At 37.9% G+C, this 19480-nt stretch overlaps 2 protein-coding genes across 4 annotated transcripts in view; both read left to right on the top strand.

Annotated features, from left to right (window-relative positions):
- Positions 1 to 5615, top strand: part of rapgef4b (Rap guanine nucleotide exchange factor 4b) — a 57257-nt gene extending 51642 nt beyond the window's left edge. The window contains exons 26-30 of the mRNA XM_079840672.1: positions 1313 to 1363; positions 1470 to 1557; positions 1651 to 1715; positions 2149 to 2203; positions 4438 to 5615. Coding sequence (XP_079696798.1) covers positions 1313 to 1363; positions 1470 to 1557; positions 1651 to 1715; positions 2149 to 2203; positions 4438 to 4565 — 387 coding nt within the window. The 3' untranslated portion in view covers positions 4566 to 5615. The remainder of the gene's footprint in view (positions 1 to 1312; positions 1364 to 1469; positions 1558 to 1650; positions 1716 to 2148; positions 2204 to 4437) is intronic.
- A 1193-nt stretch (positions 5616 to 6808) lies between these two features.
- map3k20b (mitogen-activated protein kinase kinase kinase 20b) overlaps positions 6809 to 19480 on the top strand; it is a 39319-nt gene continuing 26647 nt past the window's right edge. For all 3 annotated transcript variants that reach the window (XR_013818358.1, XM_079841771.1, XM_079841770.1), the window contains exons 1-8: positions 6809 to 6950; positions 12117 to 12297; positions 13190 to 13277; positions 16887 to 16988; positions 17084 to 17149; positions 17238 to 17266; positions 17364 to 17501; positions 18609 to 18695. Coding sequence is in view for 2 of the 3 variants with exons in the window: in XM_079841771.1 (XP_079697897.1) it covers positions 6880 to 6950; positions 12117 to 12297; positions 13190 to 13277; positions 16887 to 16988; positions 17084 to 17149; positions 17238 to 17266; positions 17364 to 17501; positions 18609 to 18695 (762 nt within the window). In the remaining variant the exon portion in view is untranslated. The remainder of the gene's footprint in view (positions 6951 to 12116; positions 12298 to 13189; positions 13278 to 16886; positions 16989 to 17083; positions 17150 to 17237; positions 17267 to 17363; positions 17502 to 18608; positions 18696 to 19480) is intronic.

The following is a 19480-nucleotide window of genomic DNA, read 5'->3' as shown; positions in this document are numbered from 1 at the left end:
AAATAGTGACCGATTTTAGCCGCAGCTTCAGCGTCTATTTATAATGTAGGGGGCGGGATGCTTTAGATTCTTGAGGGCATTTGATTAGACAGGAAATATGATGAGAAGCTGAAGTACAGAGTGATGTCATCAAAATCATTGATCCATATTAGCATATATGCGAATTTAGTCATTGTTTTGGAGCACACTAGCTTATACATAACAGTAAGGCTAACATTTGTATTACTAAAAGCCAAAAAACATCATATTTGACTTCATAGGGTCTTTAAAAATGACAGTGTGAACACTAAGTGAACCAGGACTAAATCATTTACTTTTTTGGTCTGGATCAAAACAACCAAGAGAACCAAACTACAGGTGTGAACTCACCTTAAAGGGTTAGTTCACCCCAAAATGAAAATTCTGTCATTAGTTACTTACCCTCATGTCGTTCGACGCCCGTAAGACCTCCGTTCATCTTCGGAAATCAAATTAAGATATTTTAGTTGAAATCCGATGGCTCAGAAAGGCCTCCATTGGCACAATGCACTTTACACTCTCAAGACCCATAAAAGCTACTAAAGACGTCGTTACAAAGTCCATCTCACTACAGTGGTTCTACAATAACTTTATGAAGCGACGAGAATTAGTTTTTGTGCGCAAAAAAACCCTGAATAACGACTTATATGATGATCGATTTCAAAACACAGCATCATGAAGCTTCGAAGCGTTATGAATCAGTGAGTCGATTCAGCGGTTTGGATCGCCAAAGTCACGTGATTTCAGCAGTTTTGCGGTTTGACACGCGATCCGAATCATGATTCGACTCGCTGATTCATAACGCTTCGAAGCTTCATCGCTATTTAGGGTTTTTTTGCGCACAAAAACTATTCTCGTCGCTTTATAAAGTTATTGTAGAACCACTGTAGTGAGATGGACTTTGTAACGACGTCTTTAGTAGCTTTTATGGGTCTTGAGAGTGTAAAGTGCATTGTGCCAATGGAGGCCTTTCTGAGCCATCCGATTTCAACTAAAATACCTTAATTTGTGTTCCGAAGATGAACGGAGGTCTTACAGGGTGTCGAACGACATGAGAGTAAGTAATTAATGACAGAATTTTCATTTTTGGGTGAACTAACCCTTTAATGGATTTAACATGGAAACCTTACAAGAGATTAAAGTCATTGCAATTTTCATGTATTTTTGAATAGATAGGCCATGGTAATAAAAAATCTGTCACGTTGTTAAATATTGACACATTGAACATTAAGGTCTTTGCAAATATGACTATTAATGTATCTATGGGCACATATTTTTTTCCCTTTTTTTTTAGAAACTACCTAGTAAGTTCAAGAAGTTCTACGCAGAGTTTGAAAGTTTACTTGTGAGTCTATTTCAAAAAAATTGAATTACAGCTCTTCTTTCTATAGAAATTATTTTGTGATTGAAAGTCATTGATCATTAAACTATGTTTTATATGTTGTGCTCAGGATCCATCCAGGAATCACCGTTCATACCGCCTCACTGTGGCTAAGATGGAGCCACCAATCATTCCCTTTATGCCCCTTCTCATTAAAGGTGTGGGCGGGGCCTAGCCCCAATATTCTTAATAATAATTACTGATTGTCGCATAGTTCTGTTCCATGAAATGTTTTTTTTCTCTCTCATCAGACATGACATTTACTCATGAGGGGAATAAGACTTTTATTGATGGACTGGTGAACTTTGAGAAGATGGTGAGTCTGTTATTGTTATATGTGCAGTGTTATTTTAATATTATTTATATACTATTATAGTTTGAATTAGATTTTATCTTTTATATTTCAGCTTTTATTTTAATATTAGCTTACGTTTTTGTAAATTTTTTTATGTGCTTTTGTCGTTCTATTTAACTTTCGTTTATTTTTATTTCCCTTTTAGTCGTTTTAGTACTCAGCAACCCTAACCTATTTTATTTCAGTTAGTTGGCAAGGCAAAATTTCTCGTTTTCATTTAGGTTTTTTAAGTTGAAGTTTTTTTTGAAGATATTTATTTTTTATTTTATTTCAGCTTTTTTTCAACTAACGAAAGTGATTTTTAATAGTTTCAGTTCACAATAACAACACTGGATCTGCACCACGATCTGACCAGCTAGAACATATTTATATTTATATGTTTTTCTGTCCTCAGCGGCTGATTGCTAACACAGTCCGGGCGGTGAGGCACTGCAGGAGCCAGCCCTTCAGTGAGTCATCTACACACTAATGCTCTCTTTGCGGTCCTAATTCATTTCTAATGGTCTGCCTCTATGTGCAGCCTATTGAAAAGCTACATCCCAGAGATTGCTCAATAATATCATTCATAATAATCTGAGGTTAGGTATTTGGGAAAACATAACAGGCCATGTCTAGAGCAGTGGTTCCCAACCACGTTCCTGGAGGACCCCCAACAGTGCACATTTTGCATGTCTCCTCAATCAAACACACCTGATTCAGGTCATCAGCTCATTAGTAGCTACTCCAAGACCTGATGTGGGTGTGTCAGACAAAGGACACATCCAAAATGTGCACTGTTGGGGGTCCTCCAGGAACGTGGTTGGGAACCACTGGTCTAGAGGTAGAATTGCAGGAATCCCAATTAAATCACAACAAATTGTACAAATTTATAAATGTGTGTATAAAATGATTGTAAAAAATATCCCATTAAATTTATGGTATAAAAAAACTGGTAGTTGTGGTTGCCAGAAATTAAAAAAAATGTGATTAAAAATAAGAAATACTGTGACATATTTTACAACTTATAACCATATATTTAATTAATTGATATAATGTTAATTTACCAAAATCTGGTTTTCACCTTAAAATGTACTGATAACCTGCATAATAGTACAGGTACAATAGAAAGTTGCATGATGAATCAAAGTAACGCACATGACAATAAATAATGCAAAAAACTAGATAACATAACTAGATAGCAACAGATTCAATTTAGACTTTTATTCACATATAAACATTGATCAGCAACAATAAACAGAAGCTAAACCGTAACTGCTTGACGCGGGAGAACAAACCCCTTTGGTTCCTGCTGAAGCTCAAACGTGCTGCGTAACACTAGAATGGACCTCATTGGTTCTTGCGGAAGCTCAAATTTGCTGCGTAACACGAGAATGAACCTCATTGGTTCCTGCAGAAGCTCAAACGTGCTGTGTAACACAAGAATGAACCTCATTGGTTCCTGCAGAAGATCAAACGTGCTGCGTAACACTAGAATTAACCTCATTGGTTCTTGCGGAAGCTCAAATGTGCTGCGTAACACCAGAATGAACCTCATTGGTTCTTGCGGAAGCTCAAATGTGCTGCGTAACACCAGAACGAACCTCATTGGTTCCTGCAGAAGATCAAACGTGCTGCGTAACACTAGAATGAACCTCATTGGTTCTTGCGGAAGCTCAAATGTGCTGCGTAACACCAGAATGAACCTCATTGGTTCCTGCAGAAGATCAAACGTGCTGCGTAACACTAGAATGAACCTCATTGGTTCTTGCGGAAGCTCAAATGTGCTGCGTAACACCAGAATGAACCTCATTGGTTCCTGCAGAAGATCAAACGTGCTGCGTAACACTAGAATGAACCTCATTGGTTCTTGCGGAAGCTCAAATGTGCTGTGTAACACTAGAATGAACCTCATTGGTTCCTGCTGAAGATCAAACGTGCTGCGTAACACCAGAATGAACCTCATTGGTTCCTGCAGAAGCTCAAACGTGCTGCGTAACACTAGAATGAACCTCATTGGTTCCTGCAGAAGATCAAACGTGCTGCGCAACACAAGAATGAACCTCATTGGTTCCTGCAGAAGATCAAACGTGCTGCGTAACACTAGAATGAACCTCATTGGTTCTTGCGGAAGCTCAAATGTGCTGCGTGACACCAGAATGAACCTCATTGGTTTTTGCAGAAGCTCAAACGTGCTGCGTAACACGAGAATGAACCTCATTGGTTCCTGCAGAAGCTCAAACGTGCTGCGTAACACTAGAATGAACCTCATTGGTTCTTGCGGAAGCTCAAATGTGCTGCGTAACACCAGAACGAACCTCATTGATTCCTGCAGAAGCTCAAACGTGCTGCGTAACGTAACACTAGAATGAACCTCATTGGTTCTTGCGGAAGCTCAAATGTGCTGCGTAACACCAGAATGAACCTCATTGATTCCTGCAGAAGCTCAAACGTGCTGCGTAACACAAGAATGAACCTCATTGGTTCCTGCAGAAGCTCAAACGTGCTGCGTAACACTAGAATGAACCTCATTGGTTCTTGTGGAAGCTAAAATCACCCATCTTACGCTCCATGCAACTTATCCTGTTATCAGTGGGATTTTTTTTATGTTTTTATTTAAAGCCTTTTCCAACAAGGCGGGCTATTTGCACTTGTAAATACTCCGTAAAAGGCTTGGATGTTTTAACATTGTTCCTACCTCCCACAGATGCCGAGGCGTCTCCAGCCAGTAAGAATCCACAGGAAGTGAGGAATTACGTCCGTCAATTGAGTGTGATTGACAACCAGAGAACCTTATCCCAACTGTCCTTCAGACTGGAGCCAAGGCGGGGCTAAAGACCAATGCTCAGACTTTCTTTCTCTTGCTTCCCCCTCTCTCTTTGAAATACAACCACTGCATATCCAGTTTACTACAGTACAACTCAATGCTACATCCGTCAGCTGCCAGAGCAGTTGAACGCTGACTGTATGTGCTATCACTGCCAACTGAACTACATGTACAAGATGCGTATGTATGCTTGTTTGTGTGTGTGTGTGTGCGAGTTGCATGTTAATGACTTTAGTCATAAGAGCTACCTTGACGTGTGTTTGGGTGTGTGTGTAAGCAGAATGCACTATGTCAAGTTGTGTATCCTTAGATTCAGTCATGTGAGGCCCTAGTTCATTCCCATGATTCAACATTCTAGAACACTGCACATCTGCTGCCTGCGCTCAAGCCTGCATTTCTATGATCCTATGAAACCTTCTGAACAATCCTAAAAATAAGAGTTTACTACAAGCTATCATGCATACAAATAACAGTGACACAATATGATTATTTGCCGGCCACAAAAAACGAATCAGTGGTACTCCGTGAAACCTTCCAGGCCTCAATGTCTTGTGGTATGTTGTTTCAAGTCATATAAATGTCAGTATTCTGGCTCAAGGACTATTTTTTACCACTGGTAAAATTGTGTGCTAGTAACTTACAGTACCTCTCGCCATAGCCTGTAGCATTATTGATGTCATTTTGTATATTGAGTTATATATGTATATTTTGGGGTTGGACCCATTTTGCTAAGTTATCATAATCGGTCTGAGAAGGCCTTCGTTTTTTTTCTCATCCTGCCTTTTGGAAAACGAGACGCTGTGTGTGTGTGTGTGTGTGTGTGTGTGTGTGTGTGTGTGTGTGTGTGTGTGTGTGTGTGTGTGTGTGTGTGTGTGTGTGTGTGTGTGTGTGTGTGTGTGTGTGTGTGTGTGTGTGTGTGTGTGTGTGTGTGTGTGTGTGTGTGTGTGTGTGTGTGTGTGTGTGTGTGTGTGTGTGTGTGTAGGGCAGTTATTTTCTTTTAGGAAAATGTGCCTAACTTGTAAATAGTATAATCTTAATAAATGTACTGTTGAACACTTTCTGTTGGTGTGATTGGACTTCTCACTTCTGTCTCTTTTCTGTGTTGCTCTTATTTGTTCTTTGGGATGATAAAGGATAATGTAGTTCACCCAAATTTTAAATTCTATTATCATTTATTCTCCCTCGTGTATTTTAAAACATGTATGGCTTTAATTAATTAGAGGAACACAGAGTTTAACAGATTTTAAACTTTTTTTCGGTAAACTAACGTTTTAATATTGTATTTTTTAACATAACAATAGTTAATGTATATTCAAATGCAACATTAAAATAAATACTCTAATGCAAGGGTTTTCAAACTGGGGTCCGGGAACACCCAGGCGGCCGCAAGAGAGTGACAGGGTCCGTGGAAAAGTCTAGAAAAAAAATTAAATAATAATAATTAGATTAAGATAAACAAATAAAGCAATAAATTAGATTAATTGCAAAAATATTAGTTGCTAATTTATTAAATACATTAAATTAGATTAAAATGAATACAATAAATACAAAAACTCTTAATATAAATAAAAATTTGATTAAAATTAAATAAATAAGTAAGAAATAAATAAATAATACATATAGAACAAAATATATAATAATGTAAACTGAAACTAATTTTAGATTTATAGATTTATCATATTAGATTTGTGTGTGTAAAATGAGTGTTTATCAAAGACATTATACATTTTAGAACGGAGATCCCACATGGATGATCATATTTGGGGATCTGTGGCATCTAAAAGATTGAAAATCCCTGCTATATTGCCATATGACTGGGCTGGTGTAAGATGTGGCAGGTACAGTAGCCTATATTCATTAATTAATTAATTTGCCTTTTTCTCGTTGTATACCCTTCCGTTGGCTGTCTGTCCGTGTAGAGGCGCTATTGTCATTGTGATTAAATTTGTGACACCGTTGTCTGTGCTCAAGAAAGACCTGACGATTTCTACTATGGCGAATGCACATCTAATGAATATTAATTACGCAACATGGCGACTGCCAATGACGTCATTGGCTGAAGTGCCAGTGGGTCGGCGTTAATCTGACGAATAAACGATTGGCCCAGGGGTGTTACTCATTAATATTAATTAGGTTACACGCTCCCATACGGCTCTGGTCGCTCCTATGTGATACTACTACGTAACGTCTTTTTGTCGTAATTAATATTCATAAGCCAATCCTTTACCGTAGTAGGATTCATAATTTGTCCACTGGTCCAAAGCGAGTGTCCTCTTATGGAAGTGCAGTAACACGAGACAATGAGGCTCCGTATAATATTTTATGACTGGGATTGTTCAGAGAGCGACCGGCCAACGCGTTTCACCGGACCGCACGGAAAACACGACTAACAGGTAACTAGGAAAGCATGCTTTTACTTTTTAATCAGAATACTTATTATGCAATGTAGCCTGTATATTAATGATAATAACTTTATTGGAAAGAGTTTCAACTCTGCAGCGTGTTTGACGACTTCAGGAGAGTGTGACATAATGTCTGTCACTTATGTTTTTGCTTTCCAAAATCTCCACAAGTATTCCAAAAGGAGCCAGAATTATTCTAAAGTATTCCAAACTCTTCCAAAGCAATATTAAGTGAAAATGAAATGGTGGTGAATTAAAAGTAATACACTTAAGAACAACAACAACATTTACACATTGTTTTACGCAGAACAAATGTGCATATGGACACTATACTATAAATTAATGTTTTATAATGTTTAATGAGATATATATGTCTTGCTATTTCTTTGCACAATTAATAATGATAAGCTATATTAAATAGTAGGATGTTGTTTTTGGCAATGAATCAAGTAAGAGGTGTTGAATGAGCTGTTTTTTAGTTAAGAATAGCCGAACGTGTGACACACTTGCCTTCTGTTGGCCCCTGATGTCACAGCCAGCCAGCGGGCCACAGTGATGATATGCGGGTTGTTTTTAGCGACTGGGCGCTCTTTATGTGATAGTATATAGTGCAGTGTATAGCTTGTTCACTCTAAACAGGGGGAACCAATCTGAGGTTAGGTCATAGATTTCGGGGAAGAGTGACGCATGTACTAGTAATGCATAAGAAACCAGACCCCCATTTCCACTGACTACAACATCAGTTTACTACATTAGAGGCTGGTGTGAAAGTTTGATTCCCTGAACATGCATTTCTACACAGATGTGCACTCCTGGAAAAATGGGCAAATACACATTCAACCGGTGTTTGTTGCAAAAGGTTGCAGCACACTTAATGGTTAGTTGACCTGACAGCTCAACCAGTGGGATTTATAATTATTTTAAACAATATTTGTATTATTCCTGTACATGCATATAGCTTTTATAACCCCACCGAGAGACTGCAGTAATAAAAATATATATATTTTTCACGTTAACTGCATAAAGCTGATATAGCCTACTCGTAATAAAACATGGTTCTGAACCGTACCAGATTAGGGCTCTTCAACTTGTAACAATAGAAGCCTTTTTGGTGCTGAATATTAGGGATACACAATATATCGGCCAATATGTTCATTTGTAATGTTATCATTATCGGCTGATATATTAAAGCCGATAAATAATGGATTATTTCCTTCAGCTGAGACACTTCCGATGCACACTGTTCACCCTGATGGTTTTGAATAGCTTGAAATATGATCGAAATCACTTTAAAAAGGAAAATATGGTTAAGTTAAGTCATATAGGCTACATCAAATTATAATGAGAATATTATAATTGTGTGCTTGGGACATGGCTTTTATTGGTGTGAGAGATTTTTTTTCTCAAATTATATAAAAATTAGGATTTAGATTTATTGGCCAATATATAGTTTATCAGCTTTCAAAGAGTTATCGTATTGGCCAACATTTTCATATCGGTCCATCCCGACTGAATATAACCCTTTTTTATAAAGAACCATATTTTGAAAGTGCTGTTTAGAACCTTAATGGTGTTTTAAAGAACCTGTTTGATTATAGTTTTAGTGTATACGCAATCAGATGTGCAACTTTTGCTTGGTGAATGATGAAATGGTGAAGAAAAAAAATGCTCAGCCATATCTAGGTGGCAGAATATGATCTGAGCAGTGTACAGAAAGCCTGTGTGGCCCCCAGCCATATTGGATTATCATAGAGACATGGGAATTCATGGAAAAAATGATCAGGCCTACCCCAACATTGTGACAGCAACAAGCTCTGGACCAGCAACATATCAGTTGTATATGTGTATATATCCAATGTATATATCCAGTTTATTGGGTCCCTAGTTGGCTGTACTGTTAATGCAAACAAACAAATAAATATAGTCTGATGGTTACATTTCCCCATATTATTATCTTATTCTTCAGGTGTATATTCTTCAGGATGTTTGTTTTTTTATTTTGTGTAAACAGAAATCCCTAATCTCTATTTGAGCAGTAATCCAAAACATTTCAGTAGTTTTTTCCCCCCTCTCTATTCTGTCTATTTGTGTGTTCTCATGATGCCTGTAAAATAGTGTGAACAAAAGTGGCTGGAGTCCATTTGCAGATTTAGCAGAATACACTGATGGACTGAAGGCAGATGCATGCCAAGTCAGTCTGCAGATATGTGAACATGTTAGCAGTGTTGCATTTCTGGTTCTATCGTCCTGAAGTCAATGGGTTTTTTGAATGGGTTCTTGTTTTAATGCCTGAAATAAGGTCTGGGGCGGTTAACACAAGCTCAAGATATTTTCACATTTTATCCTACGACATAAAATACACCAGTAATACTCCACTTTTTAAAGCGTTTACTTGTCTTGAAAAAGGCGGTCGCTAATAAGTGGTTAAATGAGACTACATAGGCTGTCATTATACATCAGCACATCGAACAGGAAAACTGGTCAGCTCAATAGTCAGTTTCACAGCCTCATTGTTTTTTGTTAACGCAAACCTTTCAATTTGTAGATTTTCAATAAAGATCGAAAGAGTTGTTGGAAGCTAATAGTGGCGACACTGAAGTCATGTTGTAGTTGGTTTATATCTTAAAGTCGCCATAAATAAAACATTGAAAATTCATATTTTTTATGGAATATTGCTATGGAAGCTTGTTTCTGCCACATAATAAAAAATAAAAAAGGTAATTGCAGCTTTTTATCTCACAAGTCTGACTTTTTTTCTGCGCACTTTTTTTTTCTCAGTCGCAATTGCATGTTATGAAGTCGGAATTACGTGATATAAAGTGAGTTTATATCTCGCAATTCAGACTTTTTTTTCTCAGAATTTCTTGTTTATATCTTGCAATTCTGACTTTATAACACAATTCTGACCTTATAACTCGCAATTGTGACTTTTTATCACAATTCTGAGAAAGGAAGTCATAATTGCGAGTTATAAAGTCAGAATTGCAAGATATAAACAAGCAATTCTGAGAAAGGAAGTCATAATTGCGAGTTATATAGTCAGAATTGCGAGTTTATATCACAATTCAGACTTGATATCTTGTAATTCTGACTTTATAACTGAGTAAACGATGAGATAAAAAGTCAAAATTATCTTTTAAAATGTTTTATTCTGTGGCAGAAACAATCTTCCATATATTGCAGTATTTGTTTATAAAGTACTTATTAAATACAGGTTGCCTGGTCCTACCAGACTCTCGTACATTTCATTTGTGCAGAGATTCTGGCCACTCTCCATTGACAAGCGTTAACTTCCTTAAGGCGGGTACTCTGTTGAAGTTTAAAACTATTGGATCTGCCCCGAGCCACTCTTATTCTGCCATAACCAATTGCTAAAGTTTAGTCGTGACGTATGTCATCTCAAACTAGCGCACGACATCAACGTCATCGTTCTCAGCCACTACCCTCTGTTCGATGATTGGACCGGTTAAAATTTGACCGGAGAAAACCAGAGAATATACAGCAATCCCAGACGGAGTACTGAAGGAAAATGAAAATTGAGCGGAATTACGTAGGAGAGCGGAGACAGGCTAAAGTACAGGATCTTGCTACTTCAATACATACTCTGATACTTTGAGCTGTGACATACCATACTGCCTCAGCACAAATAGCATATATAAAATTACCCATAGAAGATACAAGTGGAGCTGGGGGAGGTGGAGGGTTTCAGAAGAACTCGGAAAGTGTGCGGAAAACTGCTATAGTGAACCCTAACCAGCTATTTAAATGTTGAGCAGCCAGCTCATTGGCTGCAGATGCGACATGTAGTTGTAGAGTTGTAAATATCATTGGGTTGCGTAAAGAACCCATCAGACTGAGCCATCTAGAGTTTAATGACAGAACTTGGTATTTATATACTATTATAGTATTCTTGAATATTTTGAATTGGATTTTATTTTTATATTTTCAGTTTTCATTTTAAGTGTATTCATTTTGAATTGATATGTGCTTTTGACTGACATTTGTATTAGTTTTTTTATTTAATAAATAAGCACTACATATGTACTAACACTCATGTTGATCACCAGCATGAGGGATGTTTTGAATGCTGGGCCTAGTATGGGCTGCTGGTTTGCTGGTCACCACCAGCATGGGATTGTGCTGGTGGATCAGCTACACCAGCTCATTTTTGCTTAAGGGCAGCATGACTATGCTGGCCCACCAGCTAGACCAGCACTACACCAAATCTAACAGCATAAACCAGCCTGAACCAACATGGACTTCAAGCTGGTTTATGCTGTATTTTTCAGCAGGGTCCCCTGTAAGGCCTGCGACACTCATTCGGCTCGTGCTGTATAGAGCAGATTCAGTTTTGAATTGCAGTGTCTGTTCTCTGACTGAACTAAATGATTTTATTACTATAAAAATAAAAACGACGGTGGGGTGGATGCCGCGGTTTGCAAAAGATGTAACCGGTAGGCGTGGCTTGGGAGTGGCCTCGTAGGGCAGCGAAGCAAGTGCATTCTGGGAGTTGTTGTCTTTCATCCATATGAGCCAAAAATACATTTTCTGGCTTTTCTCAGTCTAGAAGGCACCAACTTCTAAAATAATTTCACATTTCTACTACATAAATGACCCAATTAAAATACACATTCATCTTTCCAGCGATGAAGTACCCCTTTAACTTTGAATGTTGTTTCATTGAAGACCAAGGTCCAGTTTTACTAACAGCTTGCGTCAGTGCAAACCCTCTTTTTGCGTTAAAAATCTACTGTCAGGATTTACTAAAGTACACGTACAGCTATTTTTGAGGCTGACCTTTTTGTATAAGCATTTGTAGAATTTTCCCTTTCAGATGCAAAATTTATGTGATGAGAATATTTGAATGAATCACGCTAGATGATTTACTAAGGTTTGCGCTTGTCAATTTACTGGTATTTGCATGTCTTAAACCAGACGCTAATTTGCGCTGCTCTTGGTAGAGTCTGTGTTCTTTAATTTGATTTTGCACAATGTCAGTAGATCATGCACAGAACTTTCCACTCCCATCTCCATTGCTAATTTGTCCTGTTTGGTAAATCTGGCCCCAAGTCTATAGTTTTGACTTTAACGTATTTTTTCTGTATGATTATTCTCTCTTTATCGTCTTTATATTTGTCTGTCTCTCTCTTTCTACAGCCACAGTGAATGTCAGTATGAGATGTCGTCCCTCAGTGCTAGCTTCGTTCAGATCCGCTTTGATGACATCCACTTTCATGAGAACTGCGGTGGTGGGAGTTTTGGGAGCGTGTATCGGGCACACTGGATCTCACAGGACAAAGAAGTGGCTGTCAAAAAACTGCTGAAAATTGATGATGAGGTTAGTTCAGATGATTTTATTGTGATTTTAGCTTATTATTTTTATTTGAACTCAAATGACCCAACTCAAATCAACTGTATTTGTATAGCACTTTACACAATACACATTGTTTCAAAGTAGCTTTAAAGAAAATCATGATGTTAATGTTTATAACATCTTAATATCTTTATGCCTTATAGTTAAGTTATTTAGCAAATTAGAGCCTGTGTTTCCGGCATGGGAGGCGGTGCACTAACAAGGGCGCTAAAGGCCGCAGCCACTAGTGTCAGTTGCTAGCATGATGTATACAGAACATACATTGGTCAAGAAGTAAATTCTTCATCAAATTCAGTACATAATCCAAATGTTTAGGAATTTGGATGCAGCCTGTGTGAATGTAGCCATTGTTACATCATTTCCTGTCTTCCATCTATCCATCATCCGACTTGTTCATTGGCATGAGAAAGGGGGAGTGTAAGGATCTACAGTTTTCCATAACAGTCTCTCTTTTTTCCCCATCATCTCTCCCCCGCATTTCTCTTTGTCTAAAGCCAATTTGATATACTGTAAGTGTAAAATGTAGCATCTTAATGTGGGTTTGCAGGCGGTGTGTGTTATTGTCAGTATTAATGCATGCTCAGCAGCACTGCCAGAGACTGTTCCACTGTTTACTGGGGTTTAGCAGCTTTCCTGGCTGATGCCATTCAGTTTGAGTCCCAGCGGACATGTCCCACAATACTGCTAATGGCCCCATGTTCACGTACATTTCTAGTGTAATATTTGACCTTGACATACTGTAATGAAAAAATAGTTTTATGACATTGATGCAGCACTCATTTGAGCCTCAGTGTTTGACCGCAGTCTGGTGACTTTCACCTCTGCATCTTTTTTTTTTTTCCTTCACCTCATCCAGGCTGAGATTCTGAGTGTCCTGAGCCACAAAAATGTTATTCAGTTCTATGGAGCCATGCTGGAAGCACCCAACTATGGCATTGTCACAGGTAATAATAAAATGTGGTCTCTTTCTCTTTCACATCCCACATGAATGTTTTATTGCTCAGAGGTTCCGCTTTAAATGCACATGAGACAATTTATTAATGTTTTTTTTTTTTAAAGAAGTATCTTATGTTCACCAAGGCTGCCTTATTTGATCAAAAACAGTAATCGTGAAATATTATTACAATTTAAATAAGTCTTTCCTATTTGAATATATTTTAAAATGTAATTTATTCCTTTGATGGCAAAGCTGAATTTTCAGCATCATTACTCCAGTCTTCTGTGTCACAATGTCCTTCAGAAATCATTCTAATATGCTGATTTGGTGCTCAAGAAACATTTATTATTGTAGTCTATATATAGTCTCCAATTGTGATATTACTTTAGGGGGACGTTCCATTTTGGTTATTCTATGGTCACATAGCAACGTTACAAAGAGGACATTTGGGATGCTAACAGAACGTTCCCACATGGTCCTCTGTTGGTCATATAATAATGTTCCTTATATGACTTTAGGGGGACGTTCCATATTGGTTTTGTGATGGTCACAAACTGTTGCAATGTTACAAAGCGGACATTTGGGGTGCTAACAGAATGTTCTCACATGGTCTTCTGTTGGTCATATAATAACGTTCCCGCAATGACTTTAGGGGGATGTTCCATATTGTTTATTCTATGGTCACATAGCAACGTTACAAAGAGGACATTTGGGACGTTAACAGAATGTTCCCACATGGTCCTCTGTTGGTCATATAATAACGTTCCCGCTATGACTTTAGGGGGATGTTCCATATTGTTTTTTTGATGGTCACATACTGTAGCAATGTTACAAAGAGGACATTTGGGGTGCTAACAGAACGTTCGCACATGGTCCTCTGTTGGTCAGATGGGGACGTTTCATTCAGGACTGCACTGCAACATATCTTGTTCAGTGCAGTGGTCTCTACACTAAATCCTGCATTTTACTGACCCTCATTTGCAAAGCAACCCAGTGTACATTGATTCACACCAACATGAAAATGACTTGAAAAAATAACATTCTAGGTTGGTCCCCTAAATGTCGTGTAAACGTTATGGGAATGTAGTGAAGAGACCTAGAGGGAACATCCTATTGTAATGGTCCCCTAAACATTCCCAGAACATCCTGAATGTTCCCTGAAGGTCCGCCAAAAAACGTCCCCCAACCCTTTAAAGAACTCCACATCGTGACCATCTCGGAACAACTCAAGTGACTCCCTTGTGTGTGTAATCGGTGTGAGGAAAGTTCATCATGAGGACACACGCACACTTACACGGTTACACAGTTGTCTTGCCATTTTTTTAAACATCCTATTGTGATCTTTGTCTCCAGGGATGTAAATTTGCTTATGAGCAGATTTATGTGGCCTAATCATTTCTCGAGAGCATGTCTCTCAGCGGCTCTTCAGAGTGCTTGGTCAGCTGGGTATTCAGTAAATCTAACGTTTGTGCATGCTGTCATCCTCTAACTCCTGGTGCCAGCATCCGCTCCATGTGTGTGTGTGTGTGTGTGTGTGTAAATGGGAAACCCTGAAGTGTGCTAAGCTGTGTTTGACTTCACTAGAGAGTTGGTGATAGATGATCTCATGTGTTGATTGACATCTCGACATGAGACAAGCTTTTTTGCCTCTCTCACTCCTTGTCTCTTCTCTATATGTAAAATTGGTTACAATAGCTATGTTTCCATACAAATTTAACTTGCGCACAAAATTGCAACATCACATAAAACATTTGCGAATAAAGCAGCATAAATCGTAATATTCTGAGAAATTGGCACACAATATATATAATAATAATGGAAATTGCTGCAATTGGGGAAATCACTGTTGCTCTTTTTTCCTACATTATGAATCACTTGTGCCTCAGAGCGTGCAGACGAAACGCAATAAACACTTTCGGATGCCTGGTGTTTGTGAAAGCATTCATGTGAGACACTTCTGGGAGGTCATTATACTGAATGATTTTGATGACAGACCCTAATGCTCAGGCATTTCGGAATGATCAAACCAACATTTAAGATGCTGTGCAATGAAATTGTCACAGTCATGTGAGGTTTTTTTTTTGTTGCACATCGAGAGATTTATTCGTTAAATTAGTCTCCTTCATAGTGTATGCGCATGTCTTATCAGATAAAAAATGTATCCACCTCAATTGAGCGCATACGTTTTTTAATGCTGATTTTTGGAATTTATGCGGATCATGCCGTTTCCATCCAGCGTTTTTTATGCGATATCCGAAAATGCGCATAATTAAATACAATACCATTCAAAAAGTTTGAGGTCAGTACGATTTTGTTTTTAAAGAAAACAGTACTTTTATTGAGCAAGAATGTATTAAATTGAAAAGATTTTAAAGTGACTGTAAAGCCATTTATAATGTTACAAAAGATTTATATTTCAATTAAAGTTAACTTTCTAATCATCAAGAATTATGAAAAAATGTATCACGGTTTCCCCAACAATATTAAGCAGCACAACTGTTTTCAACAGTAATAATAATAAGAAATGTTCTTGAGCAGCAAATCAGCACATTAGAGTGATTTCTGAAAGACCACGTGACACTGAAGACTGGAGTAATGAATAAACTACAGAATAAATTACATTATAAAACATATTAAAAATGAAAATAAAAACACTATTTCTCAATAGTACTGTTTTTTACTGTATTTTCAATCAAATAAATGCAGTTTTAGTGAGCATAATACTTTTAGTGTATATGAGGTCCAAAATTAACTTTCTTTCTGACAGCACCACTTCAAAATGTACTGTGAAACTGTATTTTGCATTACTTTATGATCTTTTTACGCGTTGGATGCAGCGGTGTAAAGCACGCCGCCACTGGACTCTAGATCAGTGGAGACATGTTCTCTGGAGTGACCAATCAGTCTTCTCGGTCTGGCAATCCGATGGACGAGTCTGGGTTTGGTGGTTGTCAGTAGAACGGTACTTGCCTGACTGCGTTGTGCCAAGTGTAAAGTTTGGTGGAGGGGGGATTATGGTGTGGGGTTGTTTTTCAGGGGTTGGGCTTGGCCCCTTAGTTCCAGTGAAAGGGACTCTTAATGCTTCAGCATACCAAGACATTTTGAACAATTTCATGCTCCCAACTTTGTGGGAACTGTTTGGGGATGGCCCCTTCCTGTTCCAACATGACTGCACACCAGTGCACAAAGCAAGATCCATAAAGACATAGATGAGCGAGTTTGGTGGGGAGGAACTTGACTGGCCTGCACAGAGTCCTGACCTCAACCCGATAGAAAACCTTTGGGATGAATTAGAGCGGAGACTGTGGGCCAGGCCTTCTCATCCAACATCAGTGCCTGACCTCACAAATGCGCTTCTAGAAGAATGGTCAAAAATTCCCATGAACACAGTCTTAAACCTTGTGAAAAGCCTTCCCAGAAGAGTTGAAGCTGTTATAGCTGCAAAGGGTGGGCCAACTCCATATTAAACCCAACGAATTAAGAATGTGATGTCGTTAAAGTTCATGTGCATGTAAAGGCAGGGGTCCCAAAATATTTGGCAATATAGTGTATATCAACTCTCTACATTTAGTTGACACGTGATGATATGTATATGGTTTGTGTCTCTGTGTTGTAGAATATGCCAGCAGAGGATCATTGTATGAATATTTGTCCAGTGCTGACAGTGAGGAGATGGATATGGGTCAAGTAATGACCTGGGCGATGGAAATTGCTAAAGGTATGTGTCTGTATGAAACCATGTGTTTATGTAATGAGCTCAGTCACATTTTCCCTATGAGCTAATGGCTGATTCTGTGATTTGTTTCTCTGTAGGAATGCATTATTTACATGCCGAGGCCCCTGTAAAAGTCATTCATAGAGACCTGAAGTCAAGAAATGGTGAGTTTGTAGCTGTGCTGTGAGCAATTTCACAAGCCAAAAAAATTATGATTACATACCAATGAGTATTTTCATTTCTCTCTATTAGTTGTGTTAACAGCAGACAATGTATTAAAGGTGTGTTTCCTATTTTCTAATCAATATATAAAATAGAATAAAATCTTTATGTTCCCAAATATGCCCAATGTCACTGCATGTATTTTGTCCGTGTTAGATCTGTGATTTTGGAGCATCTAAGTTGGTTTCTCACACAACACACATGTCTCTGGTGGGCACGTTCCCTTGGATGGCCCCTGAAGTGATCCAGAGTCTACCCGTCTCAGAAACATGTGACACCTACTCATACGGCGTGGTCAGTACTCATACATGAATTTATACATGAATGTTTGTGTGGTCAAGTTTTAATCTTTATGTCCCTGTAAAGAAAAAAAGTTTCATAAAATGAGATAGTTCAAGAATGAAAATTCTGTTATTTAATTTTTACTGTATGTGACTTTCTTTCATTTAACACAATGGGGATTTTTGAAGAATTTTGACATACACTACAGTTTGGGTTCATTGAGATTTATTTTAAAGAATCGAATACCTTATTTGATCATTTGTTATTCAGCAAGGATTTTTTTAACTGATCAAAAGTGACACAAAAAATAATTTTGCTTTTCTGTTTCAATTAAATGCTTTCTATTCATCAAGGAATCCTGATGTAAAAGTGTCATGGTTTCCACAAAAATATTAAGCAATAGAAATATTAAACTATTTTCAACACTGATATTAATGAGAAATTTTATTTGATCACTAAATGGATTTCTGAAGGATCATGTGACACTGAAACTAGAGTAATGATGCTGAAAATTCATCTATTCCCATCACAAGAATAAATTACTTTATTTTTTTATTACAGTGTAGTATGTATAAACTGAAAGCATAACATGGTCACAGGTTGTGAAGCTGAAAAGGACAACAACAACATAAATCTCTTCTATACAACTCGTGCTCTATACTCCGAGTCTTCTGAAGCCACAGCTTTGTGAGAGGATGAGATTTCTCTGATTTATCTCTGGTTTACTCATTCACTTTCATTGTATCTTCTGTGTTTCATTGAAAGAAAGATAGTCATACAGTTTTGGGATTAGAGGATTACAGAATTCAAATTTTAATTCTTAGCTAAAAATGCAGAGGATTGTATTTTAGGATTGGAATCAGTCTAAAGTAATTAAAATAATTTACACGATTGTTCGTGCTAGGATATATTTACACAAGGCCGTGTGTCTATGTATGTTTGACTGTTTGAATTAATTGTTATTTCAAGCACAGTCTGCATAACCTCTATTCCAAGTGTTGTTCACTCCATATATGTTTGTGTTGTGGAATATGGCAGCTTTGTTTTGTTTTTTCTTCAAGAGAGAGCGATGCCAGGACGTATGGACATTTATTGTCTGATTTGTGGTTGGTCTTGCAGGTTTTGTGGGAGATGCTGACCAGAGAAGTGCCATTTAAAGGTTTTGAGGGTTTGCAGGTGGCCTGGTTGGTGGTGGAAAAACATGAGGTACTGCACAGTATCCCACAATCCCTCAGTGTTCCTAAGAGAAGAATGTTAATACTGTAGAACCACCACATGAATGTTGACAATGCTAGTGTAGTTATATTACTGTTAAAGTGTGCCAGTTCTCCTATGAATATATGTTCATGTCATACATTGTTGATGTCCTGAAAGACTCTTTCCTTGGCTTTGTTCCAAGAGCTAGTGAACTGCCCTCTGCCCTATATAGACAGCTGCATCCTAACTAGAATGGAACCTCATAAACAGGCCCACATGGAATCAGATTTCCAGAATTTGAGCTGTATTTCACACATCCCCTTGCTTTTTCATTTATCACATTTTGCCTGATTTGATCATGCTTTCAACTCAATATATGAGTGTGGTACTCTCAGATCCATTTAAAGAGCATCTATCATGGAATTTTGAAATTTACCTTTCATGTAGTGTGTAACATAGATCTAAGTGAACAAAAATATCCTGCAAAGTTTGAAATATGACAGTGCACCGTATATATAGTTATTTTCTTTCAAAAGTAAGAGTCGACTCTGAGTCATTTTTAAGAATCGTTAGAAGACCGAAGCTTTTTCTCTGACTAGATGACGTCAACTTGTCAAGTTATTTGAATACGATACGCCCACTTATTGCGCTCCAAGACGCCAGTGAAAACTAGAAAACATCATGGCGACAAGACGCTGTGTTCTGAAGTGCGACTCAAAAGCAAACTTTTCTCATCTGCCCAAGGATGAGCATTTGAAGACTAAGTGGCTTGAAGACAAACCATACATCGTCGC

This window comes from Gobio gobio (assembly GCF_949357685.1).
Source record: "Gobio gobio genome assembly, chromosome: 17".
NCBI classification, from domain to species: Eukaryota; Metazoa; Chordata; class Actinopteri; order Cypriniformes; family Gobionidae; genus Gobio; species Gobio gobio.
This window is presented reverse-complemented; position numbering and strand designations above follow the sequence as displayed.